The sequence below is a fragment of the Octopus sinensis genome, unplaced genomic scaffold (genome assembly GCF_006345805.1).
Source record: "Octopus sinensis unplaced genomic scaffold, ASM634580v1 Contig18857, whole genome shotgun sequence".
Taxonomy (NCBI): domain Eukaryota; kingdom Metazoa; phylum Mollusca; class Cephalopoda; order Octopoda; family Octopodidae; genus Octopus; species Octopus sinensis.
Window position 1 is genome coordinate 67 of NW_021836089.1, and position 26,201 is coordinate 26,267.

At 36.4% G+C, this 26,201-nt stretch overlaps 1 protein-coding gene across 2 annotated transcripts; it reads right to left on the reverse strand.

Moving 5' to 3' along the window:
• Positions 1-1,256: 1,256 nt before the first annotated feature.
• LOC115231775 (26S proteasome non-ATPase regulatory subunit 10-like) lies at positions 1,257-25,642 on the reverse strand. 2 transcript variants are annotated; one of them, XM_036500162.1, is made up of 8 exons: positions 25,372-25,642; positions 17,937-18,025; positions 10,313-10,467; positions 9,311-9,452; positions 7,735-7,889; positions 6,714-6,750; positions 3,071-3,280; positions 1,257-1,459 (listed from the first exon to the last, which is right to left on the reverse strand). In XM_036500162.1, exons 2-8 carry the CDS (start codon positions 18,018-18,020, stop codon positions 1,280-1,282), a joined length of 963 nt encoding a protein of 320 aa, XP_036356055.1. In that variant the 5' UTR covers positions 18,021-18,025; positions 25,372-25,642; the 3' UTR covers positions 1,257-1,279. The 2 variants fall into 2 exon arrangements, with proteins under 2 accessions (XP_036356055.1, XP_036356056.1); XM_036500163.1 differs by lacking the exon at positions 25,372-25,642 and having other exon boundaries at positions 17,937-18,032.
• Positions 25,643-26,201: the final 559 nt, after the last annotated feature.

Genomic DNA, 26,201 nt, shown 5'->3' on the forward strand with positions numbered 1-26,201 from the left:
AATATATATCTATAAATATATATATATATATATATGTATGTATATATATATATATATGCTTTAATACATTTTGGTGTAATGCTAAATGGAGCGGGGCCACGTGAGGTGAAATAATTTTGCCGTATTGTTGTTATGTGATGAGATTGTGATTTATGTTGTGGGCAGATAATACGGGGTCCAGGCCTTGGGTATATTTTAAAACTGATGCCAACATCATTTGGGCAATGCTGATGAGATATTTTCCACCATGATTTTGGGAGGCTTTATTATATGCATCGTGCATGTAGTTCTAGTTTTCTGTCCCTTATTTTGCCCCTTTCCAATAATATCAGCTGCGCTCTGTAGACTTCTTCTTCTTCTTCTTCTTCTTCTTCTTCTTATTATTATTATTATTATAATAATAATAATAATAATAATAATAATAATAATAATATAATAATAATAATAATAATAATAACAACAACAACAACATACACATAAACGATTATTTGTAAAAGCAAATAAAATCTTCTGAAGCTCGTCAATTGAATAAAGCAGAACAATATTTATACAGTCCAAAAATCAATATCTATAAACAATATCTGAATTTCAACAAAGAAAGTTTTGTATATTCGCTGAGGGGGAAATGTGTCTGCTTCTTAAGTAGCTAATACAGAGAGATGTATGGCAAAGAAATTGCCAAATCTTATAAAATAAGGGAGTCAAAGGCGACTAAAGCACCTAGTAATGGTATATGTGTTACTTGAATTATTTACGTTTCCTGACAGCTTTTGTTTTCTATGAAGATATGTGGCAATATTCCATCAGTATTTTCAGAAATATAATATATACACAGTTGGTGTGTGTTTGTAGGTTATTTTTCTATGAAATCATTCTTAATATTGACTGATTCGGACTTAGAAGAGTGAGAAAAAGATGTTGGTAGACAGATAAATTCCACTTATTTCTAAGTAACAGTTTCAAAATGGAATTCATTCACTTCATTATTTAGATCTATATTTTCGTATTGATCACAAATCTTTAAGATAGGGAACGAAGAGGGGTAGGTGGGGGTGGACTGTGAAGTATAAATGTCAACACTACGAATCATGTGAATGTAATCAAAATCGTGTTCTTTCTTTGATCTCCTAACAACTGCATATTGTTTATTGTGTGGCCTTTGACAAAAACACTAGCGACAGTATAACGTTGGTAGAATTAAAACGAAATAAACATATAAACATGATTATATACAAAATAGAAAATGCACTGGTTTATTTGTTCCATTGCCAGGAAATACTTACTGTGGTGGTAAAAATGCTTCTAATTTTTTTCTCAAATTTAGGTCCTTAATGAGCTCCAATGGTGTGTTATTGTTGTTGTTTCTATGGTAAAAGTCCGCTCCCTGCCTGGCGAGATATCTCGCAACCACTACACCAGAGAGCCTTCTTTTCTTTTTCATCTTAAGGGCAGTGCAGCACTACAAATGATGAAATATAAAATGATGACAATATTACACAAATATTCAAAACAAAAGCCCCTAATTACACAAAAGTTCATCTAAATTTACTCATAGCTTGTTTATCCACTAATTAAAGCAATTACAAAGTATTGAGTTCCTACATATTCTTTAATTGGGGTCAATTTCCCATTTTCACGTATTTACTTTATTTTCAACACTGAGACACCCTCTAAATATATTGTCATTACATTGAGCAGGACAAACCGTATTGATTAACATCAAGCTTATTGATAATTAATGAGTAAATATTTACTTGTCAATCACAAATATCACAATATATTCAATAGAAAAATCAAATATAGGAAGAACAAACCAACAAGAACCTATCTATATAATTGGTTTGATAAAGGCGAGCATGTGGCCATAAGAAAGAGTATTGTATATATAAATATAACACAACATTAGAAGAAAGAACATAAGTTATATCAGAAACAAAAACACCTATAACATAACAAAGTCAATACCACACAGATATGACCAAACATATCAATAATGTTTCCATAATTAAGCAAGAAGCATCTTTGAATGATGACGGTAAAGTAAAGGAAGCAGGAATTAGTGTCAAGTCAGAAGAGTAATGGAGGAGTATTTTTAATCACGGACAAGTGAATTTTGGAAGAGGCAACTTGCAAGTCTACCAGATAGATGGAAGAGCATTGTAGAAAATGAAGGAGAATATGTTTTAGATTAACAGAAAAATATAAGGATTATAAAAAACTGCTTCATTTATGAGATGACAGTAAAAAGTCCAGTAATATTGACGTCCATACTGTTGATGACATCAGATAGCCGAATACAGTAAACGGGCTTTAAACAGCATTTTACAAGATATATACTCAAACTCAAAATCATTACTTGTGTGTGTTTGTCTGTGTGATTGTGTGTGTGTGAGTGTGTATGTGTGTGTGTGTGTGTGCCTAGGTACAGAACTTAAATACAGGAAAACTCACTAAGGACCATGATTTATCGTATTCATTCTCTAGTGTCTTAACATTGAGCATTGTTATGACATGTCCACAAGAAGTCAGTGGATTCATGTCGTATACAAGAAGTAGGATAGAGAGCAGTTTCACTCAGAATTCTTCATAGAATAGAATGGATGTATTTACCATGGCACCAGCATTATAAAGCTCAGACATCTCTTCTATCCTGCATCATTGTTAATTGAGAATAATATCTCCTCTATTAAATAGGCCACTTCTCCGTCACATTGTGATGGCTGTGTTTATATGGCCAACAACCGTGATGGGTCACCTCTCGACCGTGGTGAGACGACATCTTTGAGAGTGAAAGGAGATGGAATATTGTTTGTTACATAATATCACTCGGGTCACAAGGGGAGACTGGATCACGGAATGATAATGGAGGATGGGGTTGATAGTGGAGAATTGATACATGACAAGCAAAGCTTGGCTGTCTGTCTCTCTCTCTCTCACACTCACACAAAGACTCGCAAATACACAAATTCACACAGACATACACACACACACACTCACACACACAGACACACACATACACACACACACAGACACACACGCATGTATATACACAAACAATTTAAAAACTTACTTCGTTTAGTAAATCCAAGGGTGCATCCTCGGAATTAAACACTTCTGTTTTCACGGCAATGTGCAAACAGCTGTTACCCTCACCATCAACAGCATTTATGTTTGCACCTAGGGCTATTAACTTTTGTGTCATTCCTAGGTGGCCCCGGGAAACGGCTTCAAGCAATGGTGTCATTCTCTGATGGTTCGGAATATCCACCTGAAATGAACCCTTTGTGGAAGTAAAAATAGAAAATGAAAATTTACAGTAAAATCAGGATGGGTAACAATGTGTCGTTATTGTCTTCTACTGTATACTTGATCAAACTGATCATGTACATTTGATGTTTGTCCGTAAAATCAACCTTCGTAAGATCCTCTAGATGTTGCTATGAGAATGTGTTCTAGACAGGATAAAGATGTCCTAAATAGATTGTTTCAGCTTAATCTACCTGTATTCCTAACTATAGTAAGTTTTAGGGGAGCTGAACACGAGTGAACACATGATTAACAGATCAAGACTAGTAAAGAAGAATTAAAATTTCTAAAGTATACTTTTGATGTTGCTATAATTAATAAGAGGTTCATAAAACTGTTGAGGTGGTTAGTGTCCACCGCCATGAAATTAATACACGTGCACACACACATACACAGAGACACACTCGAATATAAATATATATATATATAGAGAGAGAGAGGGAGAGAGAGAGAGAGAGATTTATATACATTACTGTTGGATATATAAATATATATGTTGAATGAGGAATATGTAAAATGAAGTTCACGAGAAACTTTATTCATCACAACGATTGGTTTGACCCATCTTGCATCGATTCCTTGCGGGTGGGAGAGTTCTCGGTGTCGCTTGGTATGTTGTTGTTGTCAGTAGGTTCTTGGATTATAGCATTATAGCCAACAACCTCCTGGCAACATCATGCCAAGCGAAACCGAGAATATTTAGTGAGGTTTCTTCTGTAAAACAAGACACCAGATGAGATGCATCTGCACTGGAGGATGCAACACATCCAATTGTACAGTATTCAACCCACAAGGGTCCGATGCAAAATGGGTCAATACTCCATTTCCCAATCCCTCATTTGTAATAACACACTGTGAAATTTCTGAGGTAGACTAAGTGGCAATTATATCACAACGTGTGTGAGTGTGTGCGTGCAGACATACATACATACATACATACATACATACATACATACATACATACATACATACATGTCCAGCGGATGTTGACATAAAGTGAAAAATAGAATATCTGGAAATAAACTGAATAATGACATACTTATGTATATATATGTTTTGATTGTAGAAAAGATAAATCCGGAGAAGAAGCACACTCTAAGATGCAGAGCAGTGTATATTTTAAAACTGGGGATTACCCTTGGTTTCCGGTCCAAAAAGGATTTAGCTTCAGGGCGTATCATTAGATCCCAAAACCTGTTGACCTAAGACCTCTTCTAAATATGGAGGGTGGAAAAGCCCTTCACCTCATACGCCTAATACAGTATGCAACTTTTCCAGCTGCATACGGGTGTATAGTTCGTTGGATGACGTGGGGATGTTACTGCTGGAGTATCCGAGGTCAAATTCTTTCATATTTATGGGAGACCCGTGGTTTCAGTGAATATGTAGAAACGCTTCAATGGTGAGGTATTTAATAGAAACCACATGGTCACTGGGATGATCTCTTGCCAGGGAGCTGAAAGGATCGTTTGCAGAAAACGTAAATCCCAGGCTTTTTCCCTTCCATATTTTGAAGAGGTCTTAGGCCAACAGGTTTTGGGGCCTTACGATCCGGTACAAAGCTAAACCCTTTATTGATGGGAAACCCAGGGTAATCCCATAAACCACCCCAATTCTTTTTATATACATTCATATATAAGTATATATATATATATGTATATATATATAAGTGTATATGCATGTATGTATATTTACTGCTTCCTTTTTGATATCTTACTAAATCACCTTCTCTCTTCTATAAAAAACTGTTTTGTAAATTATTGTCTTCCATACATTAATATTTTAAAAATAAAATTCTGTTCTTGTATATGTATATTGCATTGAAGAATGGATGTAAACATGATATTCTATGAACTGAGGTGCTTGTCATTTATACCTGTTTTATTTTGTAAATTGTACGATGGCACTGTATGATTTATAACCTATACACTAATGCAGACATGTAAAATAATTTATCATACACGAAAATTTCTGTGAAACAATGTAACTGGTGAAAGAAATATATTCATCTTATAATTTCTTACCTTATATGTATATATATATGTGTGTATGTGTGTATAAATATATACATATTCCTACACATAGACACACACACACACACAGACTTCATTGTGTGTGTATGTTTGTATATATATATGAATATTCATCTTGTATGTGTTTGCGTATACGTGTGTGTATGTGTTATATGTGTGTGTGAGTGTCATTTTGTCTTGACATCTATGTGATAGTTGTAAATGAGTGCCACTGTCATATAAGCAGGGTCTATTATTTCCAACATTCTGCAGGATCATGTCTAGTTCTTGGCAAATGTTAGCTTCCTTGACAAGAAGAGGAGAGGGTTGGCGATAGGGAGAGCATCCAGCAGCGGAAAATCTGCCTCAATATAATCTATCTGAGCCAAGCAAGCATGATAAAGTTGATTCTGTGTGTGTATGCATATATATATACATATATACATACATACACACACACTTACATACATACATACATACATACATACATACATACATACATACATACATACATACATATTTATATATATATATATATATATATAAACAGAAATGGGTACACACCCATACATATATACATGGTTGTAGTGTAAGAAGCTTTTTTCCCAGACATACACGGTTCCACGTTGAATCCCTGTGCATGGAAACTGAGGCAAGAATAATCTACTCTTACCTAGGGCTAAAAAAATCTTGTTAGTGGATTTGGTAAATGAAAACTGAAAGTAGCTTCATAACAGCTGTGTGTCTATGTGTGTTCCTATGTATGTGTGTGTCTATGTGTGTTCCTATGTATGTGTGTGTCTATGTGTGTTCCTATGTATGTGTGTGGTGTGTGCAGCGGTTCGGTAAAGAGGCTGAGAGGATAAGTGATACGCTTAAAATAATAAAAGTACTGGGATCGATAAGTTTGACTAAAAATTCGATGATGCCCCAGCATGGCCGTAGTCAAATGCCTAAAACAATTAATATATATGTATATATATACATATATATATATATATATATATATATATATATATATATAATATATATATATATATATACATATGTATATATATATATATATATATATATATGTATATATATATATATATATATATTATATATATATATATATATATATATATATATATATATACATGATATCTGTTATATTTTAGTTCATCCCATAATGACCTTGTTTCATATGACCATTAAATGTATTATTATCAGTGGCGGTGGTCAGCTGGACTGTCAACACCGCTAATATCAACATCAACATGATCAATATCAAGAGATTTGTAGTACATGCGCTTGAATCTATCCCCATTATTTTTCTGGTACCTTGATAATATTTATATTATACAGATCAATAAAATGCTGGAGAATGTATATAATATATATTTATTAACTAACCTGGTTCAGCAATAGAGACACAACACCATTGCGTTGGCTGAAAGTAATAGATAAGGAAAGAAAAACATGAAAAAAAAGAAACATCACACAGCTTGAGATAATAGCTATTAGGTCATTAAAGAAAACAAATGTAATTAGGTCACAATAACTTAATTACAGCAATTATCACGCATATACTCACACACATATGTATTTATTCAATACACACTCTACACAGTAGAACAATGATTTATACACGCCTGTGTAAACCCAGAAATGTAAATACTGGAAAATACTGCTAAGAATTCTGACAGCTTATATAAACATGAAATTTAGGAAGGAAAGAAGGGCTACAGGTAATCATATGAACCCCAGTACATGACTGGTATTGTATTTTATCAAACTTGCAAAGATGGAAGAAGTTGACCTTGGCAGGATTTGAACTCTGAACGTAAAGAGTCGTAAATAAAATAACACAATTAATTTTCTCTAAAAGTAATTAGAAACAAGAAATGGAGAAAAGAAGGAAGACAGTTTATTAAAGGAACCCCTGGGTATGACTGGTACAGATTATATTGACCCCAGAGTGATAGTAAATATTCTGGTAGGATTTGAACAAGGAACATAAAAGAGACAAATGTAAATACTGTAAGGGGATGATTCTGTATTTAGCCCAGGGTCGAAGTAAATATGGAAACTACAAAGGAGAGAGAGTGAGGAAGAGAGAGAGAGAGAGAGAGAGAGAGAGAGAGAAAGTAGTACTAGATGGGATGAAAGGAAGAAGAGAGAGTATTTGAACCTGTGACGTTGAGGAAATGGAGAACGAGATGAAGTAAAGTGTCCAGTCAGGCAACAACAATAACAATTATGGTGATGATTAATTAATAAAGTAGATTACAGTGTTATTTCAGTGCGAAAGACAAAAGAAAGACAATGACCCCATGGTGGGATTATGACATGAATGACTGAATGAAAAAAAACAAACATTATTGAAAACATAAAAGAAACAGATTTGGATATTCCAGATCCAATGGGGACTTACCGCTGAACTGCCACATGCAGTGGTGTGTCTCCATTGTCGTCCACCACATTGGCATCGATGCCATTGTGACCCAACAACATTTCGACAGTGTGCAAGTGTCCCCGCGAACAGGCCAAGTGCAGCGGTGTGCGACCATTATTAGACCGTGCATTAACCTGAAAAAGAAAAGAATAAAAACGTTAAAAATGGTGTCTGAAAGAGGAGTCGGGTGGTGAAGAATTGAAAGAGAAACTCACAGAAAAAGAGAAGAGAAGGAATGAAATTAATTAAACAGGTGGAATGATTTGGGTGGGGAGTAGGTAATAGAGATTTCTATTGTATATACACACACGCGTATACACGCATACATATGTACATATAAATATATTTATATACACACACACACACACAAACACACGCATATAGGATGAATAAACAATACCTGTATTTCAAACGGCCGGCCTTGTCACTCTCTGTGTCACGCTGAATATCCCCGAGAACTACGTTACGGGTACACGTGTCTCTGGAGTGCTCAGCCACTTACACGTTAATTTCACGAGCAGGCTGTGAACTGGAACCCTCGTCGTCGTAACCGAGGGAGTGCTTCCATGTGTGTGTGTGTATGTATATATATATATAATATATATATATATATATATATATATATATATATATATATATATATATACTCATATATATATATATATATATATATATACTCATATATATATATATATATATATATATAAATTATAATAAGGTGTTAATTGCAACAAGTTCCTCAAAACCATATACCGAAAATATTAGAAATAGCAGCCAAATAGATCACTATTTCACCTACTAATAAAAAAGTATCCACAAACAAACAGAATTCGTAACCCATATATGGTAAAGAGAAAGAAAACAACGAAATCCCAGCCTATTGGATTAATTATAGAGGAATCGTTTCTGGATTAGAATCGAAAGTTCAAGGAAATAATATAATTCTTACCAAATATGGTATTTTCCATACCGAAAAATCTACTAGGTGATATTTATTGATTTTATTAAATTTATTATATTTCACCCTTTTTGTACGTACATATATATATATATATATATATATATTATATATATATATATATATATATATATATATATATTCATTTATATATATATATATATATATATATATATATTATATATATATATATATATATATATATTTTTATATGTATATATATATATATATATATATATATATATCTTTTATATGTTATAGGCATATATACAGTGTACATACGGGATATATACGATTATATATACATACCTATATAAGTGTGCCTCGAAGGTCGGGAGAGGTGTGAAGTAAAAATTCGCAGGAGTAGATTTTGTTTCCTCGTAATTTACCGAAAGACGGATAAATTGTTAGGAAAATTTAGAGAGAAACCTTTCGGAGAAGGTTAGGATTATTTCGGAATATAATATGAATGAAGAGAAACACTAACATATGCACACCACAATTTACATTATATATACATCCATACATTTTATTTGTATATATATATATACACACACATACACACACACGCACACACACATATATATAATCACTAACCTTAACAGCGCTCTGTTTCCTTAAAGCTTTCACACCATCTGTCCATTCCGTAGCCAAATGGAGAGGAGTACAGCCGAAGTTGTTCTTCTCGTTGACATTACTGCCCCGAGCTATTAATAGCTCCACAGCTTGCAGTCGATGCCTGAGAGTAAAAGATAGAAACGTTGACTAATTTACATTAACTATGAAATTATTTTGGCTTTCAGACGAAACATCATCATCATCATCATCACCATCATTATCACCTGCACAATTGTCATAGCCATCATCATCATTGCCACCACCTACATCATTAACATCATCACCATCATCACCATCATCGCCATGATCACCATCATCATTATCGGCATCATAATCAACATAGCCTTCATCATCATCCTCATCATCATCTCCATCATCATCATCATCACCCTCATTGCCATTATCACCATCATCATCATCATTCATCGCCACCATCACCATCATAATCTCTAACATTAACATAATCAACATTATCATCATCATCTTCATCAACATTCATCGCCACTATCATCGTAACCATCACCATCGGCGTAGTCATAGACATCATAACCATCATCATCATCGTCGCCTTCATCATCATCATCACCATCATCTATATCATGATCGACATCATCATTATCATCATAAACATAATCACCGTCATCACCGTCAACATATTCATCATAATCATTATCATCATCATCTGAGTCATCATAATCAACATGATCATCATCGTCGTCGTCATCATCATCATAATCATCATAATCCTCATCATCATCATCATTATTATCATCATCATCGTCATCGGGATTGTTATGATTGAATAATGACTAATGAATTGGATCAATGACTAAAGAGAATCTTGTTGTTTGCTAGTCTGCTGTTGTGCTGCTGTCCCACTGCAACTACTATGGCCTCTTTGGATATTGAACTTGTGTCTGCAATTGCAACAAATTTACAAACAAAAACACATCTGCAGATTTTACTTGATTCTCAACTTACCCATACACAGCACAATGTAAAGCACTCCAACAATCATTGTCGTTTGCTCCGATCTCTCCTCCTGCTTCTATCAAAATCTCGATTATTCTTCTATCGGCGCCCACTTCACAGGCCCACATTAGAGGAGTTACTCCAGATACAAAACGTTGTTGAATCTGTAATGAAGAAAGTGAGGACATGTGAAATAGAGAAATTCCATTTTCTCTCTTTCTCCCTTTTCTCTCTTTGTCTCTCACTCTCTTTCTTTTCTCTCTTTCTCCCTTTTCTCTCTTTGTCTCTCACTCTCTTTCTCGTTTTCTTCCCTCTTTCTCTCCTTCTTTCTCTCTCTATCTCCCTCTTTCTCTCCTTCTTTCTCTCTCTATCTCCCTCTTTCTCTCCTTCTTTCTCTCTCTATCTCCCTCTTTCATTTCTTTCCTTCTATTTCTTTTCTCACTTTCTCTCTCTTTTCCCTTTTCTCTTCTCTCTCTTTCTTTCTCCTTCTCTCTCCGTGTCTCTTTTATTCTCTCTCTCTTTCTTTTCTCTCTTTTCCCATTTTCCTTTCCTCTCTTTCTCTCTCTCATTTCCTTCCTCTTTCTCTTTTTCTTTTTTCTCTTATCTTTCTCTTTCTCTATTTTTCAATTTCTCTCATTCTCTCTCCGCCTCTCTCTCTCTCTTTCTATTCTTACATTCTTTCTCTTTCTCTTTTTCCCTCTCTTTCTTTCTCCCTCTCTCATTTCCCTCTATTTCTCTCTCTCATTCTTTTCTCTCTTTTTCTATTTCACTTTTCTCTATTTCTCTCGTTTTCTTCCTCTTTCTTTATCCCTCTCTCTATTATTTTTCTGTCTTTTTTTCTCTCTCTGTCAGCTTCACTTTTCCTTTTCTCTCTTTCACCCAAACTTTTTCTTTTTCGTCTCTCTTTCTCTTTTACTTTTATCTCTATCTCTCTCTTTCTCTCTCTGCTTCTCTTTGCCTTTTCTCTTTTGCTTGTGTCTCTTTCTTTGACGCCCTTTCTCTTTTCCATTTCTCTCTCTCTCCCTTTCCTCTCCCTTTCTTCTTCTTTCACTCTCTCACATTTTATTTTCTATCTTTCTCTCTCTATGTCTCTTACTCTTTGTTCTCTCTTTCTCTCTCTTTCCTTCCTCTCTCTCTCTCTCTTTTCTATCTTTCTTCCTCCCTCTCTATTTCCCACTCTCATTTCTTTCCTATATTCCCCTCTTTCCCTCTCTGTCTCTCTTTTCTATCTTCCTACCTCTCTCTCTATTTCCCACTCTCTTTTCTTTCCTATATTCCCCTCTTTCCCTCTCTGTCTCTTTTCTCTTTCTCTCCCTCTCATATTCTTATATCTCACTTTCTTTTTCCCCTTTTCCCCTTTTCCTTCTCCCCCTCTCTTTTTCTCTTCTCTCCTTCTCCCCCGCTCTTTTACCTTTCTCTCCTGCTTTACTTTTCTCTCTTCTTTATCTCTCCCTTTTCTTTTACCACTTTCTCTCTTTCTTTCCTCTCTTCCTCTTTCTCTCTGTTATCTCCTTTCTCTGGTAATTTTTCTCTTCTCTCTTTCTCTCGCTCTCTCACTTTCCTTTCCTCTCTTCCTCCCTCTCCCTCTCTTTCTTTCTGTCTCTTTGTAATTTCCTTTTTCTCTTCTTTCCCCCCTTTCCTTTTCTCCCTTTAAGGGACTTACTTTATTCTTTTCTCTCCTCTCTTGCCTTCTCACATTCTTTTCTCTCTTTCTCTTTATCCCTTTAACGTCTCTTTTATCCCTCTCTTTCTTTTCTTGCTCTCTCACTTTTTCTCCGTTTTTCTCCCTCTCGTTTTCTTTTTATCCTTCTTCCTCTCTCTCACCCCTTCATTTCACTCATTCTTCCTCTTCTTTCCTTTTCTCTCTCTCCTTTTTTCGCTCTCTCGCTTTTTCTCCTTCTTTCTCCCTCTCGTTTTCTTTTTATCCTTCTTCCTCTCTCTCACTCTTTCATTTCTCTCTTTTTTCTCTTGTTTCTTCCTCTCTCTCTCTCTCTTTTCTATCTTTCTTCCTCCCTCTCTATTTCCCACTCTCTTTCTTCCTCTCGTTTCTTTTTATCCTTCTTCCTCTCTCTCTCTCACTCTTTCATTTCTATCTTTCTTCCTCCCTCTCTATTTCCCACTCTCTTTCTTCCTCTCGTTTCTTTCTCTCTCTCTTTCTTTCTCTCATTTCTTTTTCTCTCTCTTTCTTTCTCCCTCTCGTTTTCTTTTTATTCTTCTTCCTCTCTCTCACTCTTTCATTTCTCTCTTTTTTCTCTCGTTTCTTTCTCTCTCTCTTTCCTTTCACGCTCTCAGGCTTTTTGTCCTTTTTCCCTCTCGTTTTCTTTTTATCCTTCTTCCTCTCTCTCACTCTTTCATTTCTCTCTTTCTTTCTCTCATTTCTTTTTGTCTCTCTCTTTCTTTTCTCGCTCACTCACGTTTTTCTTCTTCTTTCTCCCTCTCGTTTTCTTTTTTTTATTCTTCCTCTCTCTCACTCTTTCATTTCTCTCTTTCTTCCTCTCCTTTCTTTCTCTCTATCTTTCCTTTCCCGCTCTCAGGCTTTTTCTCCTTCTTTCTCCCTCTAGTTTTCTTTTTATTATTCTTCCTCTCTCTCACTCTTTCATTTCTCTCTTTCTTCCTCTCGTTTCTTTTTCTCTCTCTTTCTTTTCTCGCTTTCTTCTTCTTTTTCCCTCTCGTTTTCTTTTTATATTCTTCCTCTCTCTCACTCTTTCATTTCCTTTTTTTTTTTCTCTCGTTTCTTCCTCTCTCTCATTTCATTTCTCGCTCTCAGTCTTTTTCTCTCGTTTCATTTTCTCTCTCTTTTTTTTTTCACGTTCTTCTCGTTTTTCTCCTTCTCTCTTCCTCTCGTTTTTTTTATCCTTCTTCCCCTGTCTCACTCTTTCATTTCTCTCTTTCTTTTCTCACTCTTTCTTTTCTCGCTCTCTCGTTTATATCTCCTCTCTTTCTCCCTCCGTTTCTTTTTATCCTTCTTCCTCTCTCTCACTCTTTCATTTCTCTCTTCTTCCTCTCGTTTCTTTCTCTCTCTCTTTCCTTTCTCGCTCTCAGGCTTTTTCTCCTTCTTTCTCCTCTTGTTTTCCCTTTATCTTCTTCCTCTCTCTCACATTTCATTTCTCTCTTTCTTTCTCTCATTTCTTTTTGTCTCTCTCTTTCTTTTCTCGCTCACTCACGTTTTCTTCTTCTTTCTCCCTCTCGTTTTCTTTTTTTTATTCTTCCTCTCTCTCACTCTTTCATTTCTCTCTTTCTTCCTCTCCTTTCTTTCTCTCTATCTTTCCTTTCCCGCTCTCAGGCTTTTTTCTCCTTCTTTCTCCCTCTAGTTTTCTTTTTATTATTCTTCCTCTCTCTCACTCTTTCATTTCTCTCTTTCTTCCTCTCGTTTCTTTTTCTCTCTCTTTCTTTTCTCGCTTTCTTCTTCTTTTTCCCTCTCGTTTTCTTTTTATCCTTCTTCCTCTCTCTCACTCTTTCATTTCTCTCTTTTTTTTCTCTCGTTTCTTCCTCTCTCTCATTCCTTTCTCGCTCTCAGTCTTTTTCTCTCGTTTCATTTTCTCTCTCTTTCTTTTCACGTTCTCTCGTTTTTCTCTCCTTCTTTCTCCCTCTCGTTTTCTTTTTATCCTTCTTCCCCTGTCTCACTCTTTCATTTCTCTCTTTCTTTTTCTCACTCTTTCTTTTCTCGCTCTCTCGTTTATATCTCCTTCTTTCTCCCTCTCGTTTCTTTTTATCCTTCTTCCTCTCTCTCACTCTTTCATTTCTCTCTTTCTTCCTCTCGTTTCTTTCTCTCTCTCTTTCCTTTCTCGCTCTCAGGCTTTTTTCTCCTTCTTTCTCCCTCTTGTTTTCCCTTTATCCTTCTTCCTCTCTCTCACTCTTTCATTTCTCTCTTTCTTCCTCTTATTTCTTTTTCTCTCTCTCTTTCTTTTCTTGCTCTCTCACTTTTTTCTCATTCTTTCTCCCTCTCGTTTTCTTTTTATCTTTCTTCCTCTCTCTCACTCTTTCATTTCTCTGTTTCTTCCTCTCGTTTCTTCCTCTCTCTCATTCCTTTCTCGCTCTCAGGCTTTTTTCTCTTTCTTTCTCCCTCTCGTTTTCTTTTTATCCTTCTTCCTCTCTCTTACTCTTTTATTTCTCTCTTTCTTCCTCTCATTTATTTCTCTCTCTCTTTCTTTTCTCGCTCTCTCACTTTTTTCTCCTTCTTTCTCCCCCTCGTTTTCTTCTTAACCTTCTTCCTCTCTCTCACTGTTTCATTTCTCTCTTTCTTTCTCTTGTTTCTTTTTGTCTTCTCTATAGTTCTCTCTCAATTTTCCTTTTCTTTCTTCTATTTTTCTATTTCTCTCTTCTTTTTTCTCTTTCTTTTTCTTTCTCTCTTCTACTTGTTTCAGTCATGAGACTGCGGCCATGCTGGGGCTCCTCCTCGATTTTGTCTTTTATGTGTGGTACCTTTTCTTTCTAATTAGCACCAACCTATAGCTCTCTTTTGCTTCAGGGCTAAGTAACAGGGATGCAAATACACCAACACCGGTTTTCATTTAGCAGTTGGGGACACACACTAGCATAGATACACCTGCATACACACACACACAAACACACGCACACACACACACATATATACGAGTTAATAACACCTGTAAGGATGTGTTTTATCTATTCACCAAAGTGAATGGAGCCGGCAGAAAGCTCTTATATCTGTCAAACTTCCGTTCATGGGCCTCGTTACAACCCGCTCACCACGTAACTGTTCATTCAATTATGATAATTTTCTGGGCCTTTACAGACCACAGAACCACATCAGGCCTTAGGGTTGTATGGATAACCTGAGGAAACTGCAAACTCTTCCCTAAGTCTACCTTCATATCCCATGGTTGAGACTCTTGCAGCAAGCTATGTATTGCTTTTGCTGGCTTTACTGGTTTCTCTCCCTCTTCCACGAACTTTATTGCGGCAGTTATCTTCCCTTGGTGATGATGTTTCTTACACTTTTACTGATCCAAGGTGTGAGCAAGTATTTGTATCTGCCTTGAGAAAGAGTTATTCTGCACCCTGCCAGGATGTGTGCCAGAGTGCCCCTTTCCCAAAAAGTCTACACAGCTGGTCTTCCCTCAAACCTTATCTGTGCTGGTTTGTTGGTGTCGGGAGTGTGTCATACACCGCTCCATCCAGGAAGGAGATGTGCAAAGGTTCCAGCCTCCACAGGTCAGTCCATGTGAGCTTCCTCTTAGGGAGATCCCATTTAGTCCATGCACCCAGAGATTCCAACTCCACAGCTCTTGATTTCCTTTTATCTTCCTCCTGGTTCCACACCGCTGGCTCATAACCCGCCTCTCCCAGGTGTCTGCTTTCTTCTATTGTTGGAAATAGGAACAGCCAAGTCCCTTGCGACCCCAACATGTAGCTCCAATTATGGCGCGTAGCTCCAGCATGCCTTCAGCCTGAGCGACAGCGGTGCTAGTTACCCACACCTTGTGGTAATACCTGCATGTCTGACAAGCTCGTCCTTAGAGTCCCTCTACACCATTACATTACATTTTGCTACTTTAAATTCCTCCATTAAATACGACAGGGGAAGTTGCAGCCTTCCAGATCTTATGGACAGGCTTACTGAAGTGAAGCTTGGGAAACTCCTAGCAATCGTCGGAGGTATTTAGTTATCTTTCTCTCCACCCTTTCCACACTTGTCATTGGAGCATCATACAGCGTCAGCAACCATATGAGTCTTGGGAGCAGTCTGTGTTGGTAGAGCCATGCCCTGAACTTTCCTGGAAGCCCTGATCTATCAATCCTCATCCGCCACTCCTCTGCTTGCTTTACAATTTTGGTGACATTGCTTCTCTCTGACAGCGACTTGTCAAACATCTTTTCAAGGCATTTACTAGGATTTACCTCTATTGATGGAATGCTCCTTGCACTTGGAGCCTGATTTTGTTGGTTACCTTACTGCCCTCCCTGATTACCATGCTCCCCGAAATGCTTAGGAAGATGGTTCAATTCATGCATAAGCTCAATGAAGAGAAACAAAACCACTTTATGTTTGTCACTGTATCTAATACAAAGTAATTATTTGAGACTAGATATCTGTGGGAACTTCTGGATGACACCAACTTCTGTTGAATATGTTCAAAATGTGAAAAAGTGGATACAAATGAAAGGAAACGATGGGAGAATAAAAACATAAATAAGGCAGTACTACATTTTAAATTAAGTGTTTCATTAGTACTTTGTAACCATACAAAGTGTTAAAAGGTGTGAGGTGTTCATACACAACTGTATTACATCTGTTTAGACAACAATATCAACATCATCTGCAGGAAAACACCTACCATCACAAAGTGGCAGACATACACCCACCATTGAATTACAGGTATGATGGTCATCAAGAAAATAAAGGATGCTTCTTTCTGCATTTCACCATCTGTCAGCTCTCTTCACTCCTAATTTAAAACCAAGATTTCTGGTCTCCTACCAACAGAATCTCTATAAATTTAACAGAATCATCCTACCAACTGCTTCCTAACCATGACGGTCCTATACCAGGGATTCTCAAACCTTTTAAATGTGGTTTCTTTTCATTTACCAAGGATTTCCCAATGACCCTTTCCTTGCTACGAATCTATATAACACATGGGGGACTACTTACCACAGAACCTTCGCCAGAATAAGTGAATACTTGATGCTTCACCACTTAGTTTTCTTTACTGATCCAACCGTTGATACATAGCTTCAGTTAAACTCGGGTACACATTCTTTGTGTTTCATATAGACATAAATTCATATAATATTTTCCCACAGCTCCCCCACACATGGTTAGTACTAACCTCACTGGGAAATCCTGCTCAATATTCCTGCAGACAATATCTTATCGAGTGACTACCATCCAGTCATTCTAACTTCCAATGTTTCAATTATGAAGTAAAAAGTCACAAGCAACCATCATATTTGTCCCTTTAGGTATCTTTCATTATTCAATGAACACCAGTACAATTTTATAAAGCCAGATCAAGAGGGGCTTGGTACCTGTGTGACACACCAGTGTTTTCATATGTTTGACAAAATCTGCATAAAATGGTGTAGCCCTTGACATCAGTAAAACCTTCGACTGCGTATGGCAAGAGGACTTCTTTAAAAAGTCACCATCCATCTATGGACTCCATTTGTCTCTCATCTCATCTGAAAATTTCATGTCAGAATACTCCCTTGCAGTGTGTGATGATGGGTTTCTCTCTCATTCACATTCCATCAACTTTGCCATGCTAAAAGTTTGGTCAAGAATAATATTCTTTTCTACTCAAGGCCCAAGGCCTGACATTTTGGGGAAGGGGCCAGTCGATTAGACCGACCGCAGAAGGCAACTAGTACTTAATATACCGACCTAGGAAAGTTGACAAGAAATGTCGACCTCGGCGGAATTTGATCTCAGAACGTAAACACAGACGAAATACTGCTAAACATTTCACCTGGCGTGCTAATGCTTCTGCCAACTCGCTGCCTTGGTCAAGAATTTTATTATAACTTTAATGGCGATTAGCGGAAAGGGATGGAGAAAGAAATGAAATATTATGGAGAAATATATGCAGTTAGTTTGAAGTTTTCAAATTGCGTATAAAATAATAAAGAAATAGGCAAATTTGAGAAAGTAATAAACAGAACAACTTACTTGGCCTGGCTCCTTCTTTAATAAGGTTTGCAACTTTTCAATGTCACCATCACGAATTATATCAAAGATTCTATAATCCTTCATGTCTTCTAAATAAAAGATGTCAAAAAAAAGAGTAAAACAGTTTTTAAAAAACTTATAAAATGAGGTAAAACAACAAACACAGAAGTTGATGGTTCTAAAATCTTGCAAAAGATAACATTGATATTGTAAACTTCAGTTTATCTAAAGTATTATTCATAGCTGAATGTTCTTCTTGTCACTAATAAACCTAACAACAGTCATTGTGTTGTGTCTCTTGGTTAGATTACAGATTGACTGGTTACAATTAAACCCTCAATATTGGAATGTACAGTCTGTTGATCAGCTACGTAGAGGCAGCGTACATGTTGAGCTATAAATCTGTGGATCATACCCCAGCTACGGTGGAGGACACTTTATATCAAAGAAAAGTTGATTCTCCAAAGAAAGGTAAATTTACGAAAAATAGTAAAAGAATCAATGAAACAGAGTTTGTTCAATAAAACCTCCTGTATTGATCTTTGTCGAAACACTAGCAAAGTAGATGAGATCTAATCAGACCCTATCAACAAGTGCTTACTTTATAGATTTTTGCAAATATCTTTATGACTATTTCATAATTATTTAATAAATTTACATTATATATATATATATATATATATATATATCATTGCCATCATCACTTAACGTCCACTTTTCATCCATTCATGAGTAAGATGAATGACAGGAGCCGGCCAAGTAAAACAATACCCTGGGCTACGGTCTATTTTGGAAGGGATTTTACAGCTGGATGCCCTTCCAAACGCCAACCACCAGTTTTGTCGAACTGTATGACACCTTGGGCAAGTACCTTCTTCTAAATCCCATGGCTGATCAAGGCTTCTGAGTGGATTAAATAGAGATAATCTGAGAGAAGCCCATCGTACACCGCTGGACAAAATCTGAGGACCAGTGAAAAACTGCCAAAATGAAGTGTTTGTGTGTGTGTGAGTGTACGTATGCATATATATAATATAATATATATATATATATATATATATATTATATATATATATTTATTATATATATTTATATTATATTATATATATATATATGCACACCACTGATTAGTGTGGTGTGGGTATGTTTGATTTTACTGAACATTGCTCAGCTATGAACGATTAGATTATCATTCCCTGTTAGTAGACAAAACCATTGGAATAAGTGATCCCTTGAAAAACAGGTAAGGTTAATAACATGAAGGGGATCCAGATGCAAAAAGAATGGATTGATAATATACTCATACAACCCATGGTAGTTTGGGAGAAAAGGTGTAAAATGATTGCTTTATATGCATATACGTACATATATAAGTCTATGTATGTGTATACTCGTGTGCATGTGTGAGTAGCTGTATGGCATAGTGATTCGGGTGTTACCCTCACAATAGCTAGATCGTGGGTTTGATTCTTGCAATGCCCTTCCTTTCCCAAGACTTCCGAATGTTCGCCTGCTTTCCTAACCAGTGGAGTGGCATCATTGAAAACGTCAAACAATGCAAAGCACATTGTGACCAGTGATGTGTAACATCTGGCAGTATACTCGATCATGTGACTACATGATTATATTTATATGTATATATATATTTATATGTGTGTGTGTGTCTTTTGTTTTCTGTAAATTTGTCTGTGTGTGTGTGTGTGTGGGTGTGTGTGTGGGTTGGTGTAATTAAGGTTGGAATTTAAAACTATTTCTTGTGAAGGGTATCGACTTGTAACCTTTAATTAAGATCTTAATACATAAGCATTACGAAAGATGTTTTATGAATACATTTGTGTACACTACACACGGAGACAAAGGCCAGGGGACTGCTAGTATATATTATACACACACATACATACATGCGCATAGCAGACTTAATAAAATAGGCTAAGAGAAGAAAAGAAGGGAGGAGGAATTGGAGGAAGCGAGGTATTGAAATAAACACTGGGTTTACAATTTGAAGTTCGGAAGTGTGGAAGTTGTAAAGATAATTTATGGACAAGTCAGAAAGAAAGCTAAAACAGCAAAAGGAGTGGGAGGGAGTTACAGTTACAGACACTAAATACATGAAACTTGACTTTATCACTTTTACACACACACACACTCACATACACATATTTATATTCATATTTAAAAATCTTTTACTTGTTTCAGGCACTTGACAGCGACCATTCTGTAGCACCACCTTGAAGGGTTCTAGTTGAACAAATCAACCCCCCGGAAGATTTTTCGGCCTAGTACTTATTCTATCGGAATCCTTTAGCGAACCGATAATTTATTGGGATGTAAAAACACCAACACCGGTTGTTAATAAATGATGAAGTGTACAAATAAACACACACGTATATATATACGACAGGCTTCTTTCACTTCCCATCTACAAAATTCAATCTCAAGGCTTCAAGGGATTGAACGCAGAACCATGTGGTGGGGAAGCAAGCTTCTTACCACACTGCTGGAGGCAACAAGAGACACCAGTGGGGGAAACGACAGAGGTTCGAGTCTCAAGCCATTAGAAAAGCCAGCTTAAGAGAATATATGTTAACAGAAGAACTTCAAAGTAACGCAGATAGAAATGCCTGCTCCAGAGAACAGGAAACATCAAAGTAACGACAAGTCAGGTTGGAATTTAAAACTTTATCTTTTGGAGAGGAGCGACTTGTAACCTTTAACTAAGATCTTAATACATAAGCATTACGAAAGATGCTTTATGAATACATTTGTGTACACTACACGCCGAGACAAAGGCCGGGTAACTGCTAGTATATATTACACACACATACACATAGTAGACTTAATAACATAGGCTAAGAGAAGAATAAGAGAGGGAGGAAATGGAGGAAGCAGAGGCATTGAAATAAACACTGGGTCTACATTGAGGGAAAATAAGTTGAAAAACAGCATCAGAAGATCTGACCTCTCTGGTTGGTTTAAATTCAAAATTGGTCAACCAGGCGTGAAGTCTTGTGAAACCACAAAAATCAGATCAACTAGAAGACAGATTCACCACAGAGTGAGAAAGCATTTCCTCAAGACCACACCACCCAGGGCTTTATTCCGACACTGTCAATATTGCCAAGGGAAATATCGCACCAGGATTATAGAAAGAAAGAGGCGTAGATGATGGAAGTACTCCGTCGGTTACAACGATGAGGGTTCCGGTTGATCCGATCAACGGAACAGCCTGCTCGTGAAATTAACGTGTACCCTTAACGTGTACCAGACACGTGTACCCTTAACGTAGTTCTCGGGGATATTCAGTGTGACACAGAGTGTGACAAGGCCGGCCCTTTGAAATACAGGTACAACAGAAACAGGAAGTAAGAAGAGAGAGAGAAAGTGTGGTGTGAAAGAGTACAGCAGGGATCACCACCATCCCCTGCCAGAGCCTCGTGGAGCTTTAGGTGTTTTCGCTCAATAAACACTCACAACGCCCGGTCTGGGAATCTAAACCGCGATCCTACGACCGCTGATATCAACCACTGAATGACAAAGATCCACTTCTTTAGAAGCACAGCACGAAGTTTGAAGCTCTGAAGTGAGCCAGACGAATGGAATCATTTACTGCATTCATGAATATTAATCGGTACTTGTCAATTATACACATAAAATTAAAATTAATGTAAAATATCTCCTTTTTTTAGCTGAAGGCAGAAATTTATTGTAGAGATTGCATTAAATTATATGAAGAAAAAAGATTTTATATTTTTATATTCCTGTAAAATTGACTTACAAATTAAAATATTTCCTTGAGATATAAAATTCCATCAGGTATAATCTTTATATATAAAAGTAAGGTTGTGTGTCTGCCTCCTACGATTTAGATTCCTAACTACTCCCACATTTTGTGGTGCAGTTTAACCAAAACCGGGTATCTTATAGTCGTGATTCATATCGAGCCCCTCTGGGTATTAGCGCGCGTCTACGATGAGTCTACGATTTAAAAAAAATTTACCATCATTTTTTCCATTTTACTGCATTTTTTCGCTATTATATAAGGGAAGTAACTCTCTAAAAATGTCTACGATGAGTCAACGATTTTTTAAAAAATTTATCATCATTTTTTTCCCATTTTTAATGCATTTTTTGGCTATTTTTTGGCTATAACTCTCTAAAAATGCTTTATAGTTATTTCCCTTACAAACCCAAGCAACGCCGGGCGATACTGCTAGTTAGGTATAATTTTCTTCCTTTAAATTTCCTCACATATATTTATTTCAACCTTTCTATTCTTATAAAAATGCAGGACACATTTTTATAGTTTATATAATGGCTTGAGAAAAACATAAATGGGAATAGAAGAGCATTTGTATGTGCATATATATATATATATATAATCATCATCATCATCATCTATATATTATATATATAGAGAGAGAGAGAGAGAGAGAGCATTTGTATGTGCATATATATATGTATATATATATATAATTATGTGAAATAGAAAGATGAATAATCTTGTAGTAGATTAATCAAGTAGATTAATATATCTATATATATATATATATATATATATATATATATACATATATTGGTATAAACGGTAAGATAACAAAAGAAAGAAAGAGACCTCAATATTACGTAACTAGAGGAAATTCTCAATAAAATATGTTACAATTACTCAATAGAATATTCTATATAATATGCTTCCATATTAAATTTTTCTCTGTGTAAGAGTCCTCAACCGATGTTAGGCGATAAACTAAATATGCCGTATTAGCTCTTAGTGAATATATATATAAATGCACAAATAATTTACATTATTAAAACATGCTATAAATTAATAATTACTGACTAATTAGAGTAGAAATACGTACATGACTTTAAAAAAATATTTGGGTTTATATGATTGATTAAACACCCAAGTCTAAGCTCCAGCGTGGCCACAACCCAATGCTTTAAATAATAAAACGCATGACCCACATATCATATGTATAACTTGAAATCTCTCCACCACCAACACTGTTTAGTCTCTAATCTCCCCTCTCCCTCTCTTCTCTCTCTGTAACGACAAACCAACTTTTCAATTATTATTCACCTCTTTCTCCTTTACAAATCTACACTTTTATATAATCATTTTATTTCCTCATCTATTCTACTGGTAATTCCAGAGAAATCAAACATAATTTCCTATTCTACTCTCGGTACAAGACCCGACATTTTGGAGGAGGAGGCCAGTCGATTAGGTCGACCCCAGTACGTAACTGGTACTCAATTTATCGACAGCGAAAGGATGAAAGGCAAAATTGACCTCGGCGGAATTTGACTTCAGAACGTAAAGACAGACGAAATACCGCTTAGCATTTCGTAAATTTTTTTTCTTCCCCACAAGGGGACAACACAGAGGGGACAGTACAATCTGATATGGGGTCAGATTTAACGTATGAATCGACTCAAAGATGGATTTTTAAATTTTACATAAATATGAGGAGTTCGGATGATAAAATATACAACATTACAGAATGGAGTGGGGGGACGGGATATGCTTGGACCCCACGAGCGCTGCCTCCCCACTGATGCTTTGGGTTCATCCTGCATTGTATTCATGCAGTTCCATCCGTACCCCGCTTTCGGGCGACATTCTTCCATCGATCTTGAAACATTTTCGCGGACAGGCATTTTCTCTCAAACCCTATTTTCCTTCTTAGGTGGAAGGTGGAGAAATTAAACAACCCAGGGGCAGAGATAGAATGCCTTTTATTAACCCTATTTTTAATTCACACAGCAGTTTAGAGACTCCACCGTTCGTGCATAATAAACTTTATAATCATTCTAAACAATAAGGCGGTGAGTTGGCTGAAACGTTAGCACGCCGAGCGAAATGCGCAGCCGTATTTCGTTTGCCGTTACGTTCTGAGTTCAAATTCCGCCGAGGTCGACTTTGCCTTTCATCCTCTAGGGGTCGATTAAATAAGTACCAGTTACACACTGGGGTTGATATTATTTACTTAATCCGTTTGTCTGTCCTTGTTTGTCCCCTCTGTGTTTAGCCCCTTGTGGGTAGTAAAGAAATAGGTATTTTGTCTGCCGCTACAGTCTGAGTTCAAATTCCGCCGAGGTCGACTTTGCCTTTGATCCTTCGGGGTCGATAAATTAAGTACCAGTTACGCACTGGGGTCAATATAATTGATTTAATCCGTTTGTCTGTCTTTGTTTGTCCCCTCTGTGTTTAGCCCCTTGTGGGTGGTACTGAGTTTAAATTCCGTCTAGGTCGAATTTGCCTTTCATAATTTCGGGGTCGATTAAATAAGTACCAGTTACGCACTGGGGTCGATGTAATCAATTAATTCCCTTCCCCAAAAATTTTCAAGTCCTTTTGCCAAGAGAAGAAATAATAATTCTAGACAACGTGAAATAATCCTCAGAAGACATCCATCTGATAGATAATATTTAAGATTGCGAGAAAACATATTTAATGCATTCCACATCAAAATGTTAACATAGGATAAAGAAGTGGGGAGAGAAATGTATGCAGTCACCCACTTTTTGAATGTTTAAACAATTCATACTCTTTCCTACAAAATATAAATATTATTTAAAATACGAGAACAATTATATTTAGATGCAAAATTCAAGAAATATTCTTTTCTACTCAAGACACAAGGACCCAGATTTGGGGCGAAGTGGCCAGTAGATAAGTGTAATACCAGTACGCGACCAGTACGAAAGGATGAAAGGCAAAGTCGACCTCGGCGGAATTTGAACTCAGAAAATAAAGACAGACGAAACATCGCTAAGTGTTTCGCCCGGCGTGCTAACGTTTCTGCCAAGCTAGCTGCCTTTTCTTTTCTACGATAGGCACAAGGCGAGGGAACCAGTTGATTGGATCGACACCAGTATGCAACTGGTATTTAATTCATCGACCCCAAAAGGATAAAGTGTAAAGTCAACCTCGGTGGAATTTGAACTCAGAATGTGAAGACGGAGGAAATGCGTTGCAGCATTTCGTCCGGCGTGCTAACGTTTCTGCCAGCTCACGCCTTAAATTAAATAAAAATTATTTTCTACTCTAGGCACAAGGGGAGGGAGCCTGATGCTCGAGAAAAATTTAAAACTCTTGTACATATATACATACATACATATATACATATATACATACATACATACATATATACATACATACTTACATACATACATACATATATACATACATATATATGTATATATATATATAAAGTTAATCCAAACAAGAAAGCACAAAAAACACAACAACGAGAGGACGTGGAACAAATATAGTATTATTGGACGCTCAGGAAAGAAGGAAAGATCCAGAGAAGGGAAGACAGAGGAAAAAAAATCGTATATATATATATATATACATAAACTCTATTTCCAGCCCTTCTACATTTGTATTTCTCAAGATAAGATTCAAGACAAGAAAATTTTTTTTTACCTTATTTCAAATGGTTTCGATGCTGGAGAAACTTGGGATTCGTGTTTCCTCACGAAGCGAAAGGATATAAATGTTTCTTAGTTAGTTAATAAGCAGGAGGTGACTACTCTTATTCAATTTCGTGCCACACCCTGACTAACACGAAATCTTTTATTTAAATTTGAATGCTTTTTACAATTTGTCATGTCAAAGTATAATTCAATTCATTTCGTATGACGTAACCTCTCCATAATTGTCTGAAAACCTATGTGCATATATATATATATATGGATAAGAATATATATATATATATATATATATATATATATATATATATATATATATGTGTGTGTGTATATGTGTGTGTGTGTGTGTGTGTGTGTACATATGTATGCAGATTATATAAAACCCACTTAAATCTTGTCAAACCAGTTTTCTTGTTAAATTTTCATACACACACACAAAACTGACCCCCACTACCCCGCCCTGTCCCTAGCTACATTCAGATGGCTGATCCCCCTTATGTTATAGAGCAGTTACTGTTTATATCTCGCTCAGAGATTTATTATTGTTGTCGAACGGTTTTTCTACATCAGTGACTGTGGTTACTGTGAAAATCCATATATATCCAGCCTGTAGAGGAAGTCCCTCAATGAAGAACGGTGCTTACCATGCGTTGATAAGAGGCAAATACCTCGAAACTCCTTATCTTCGGGGAGGCTGATCTCCCTTTGCAGGCTGGCAAGGACACCGAGATGGTATCAGCCCTTCTGGTGACGTTGATGATCGCATGGGGCTAAATGCATCAGTAACACTCCCACTACCCCGCCCTGTCCCTAGCCACATTCAGA

What these genes read in the sequence shown, in the direction of transcription:
- LOC115231775 (XM_036500162.1), bottom strand. Translation starts at nt 18,020, where the DNA reads ATGAAGGATTATAGAATCTTTGATATAATTCGTGATGGTGACATTGAA. An exon ending in TAAAGAAGGAGCCAGGCCAA is followed by an intron (nt 10,468 to 17,936) that starts GTAAGTTGTTCT and finishes TCTTCATTACAG; the next exon opens with ATTCAACAACGTTTTGTATC. An exon ending in CTGCATGTGGCAGTTCAGCG is followed by an intron (nt 6,751 to 7,734) that starts GTAAGTCCCCAT and finishes TATTACTTTCAG; the next exon opens with CCAACGCAATGGTGTTGTGT.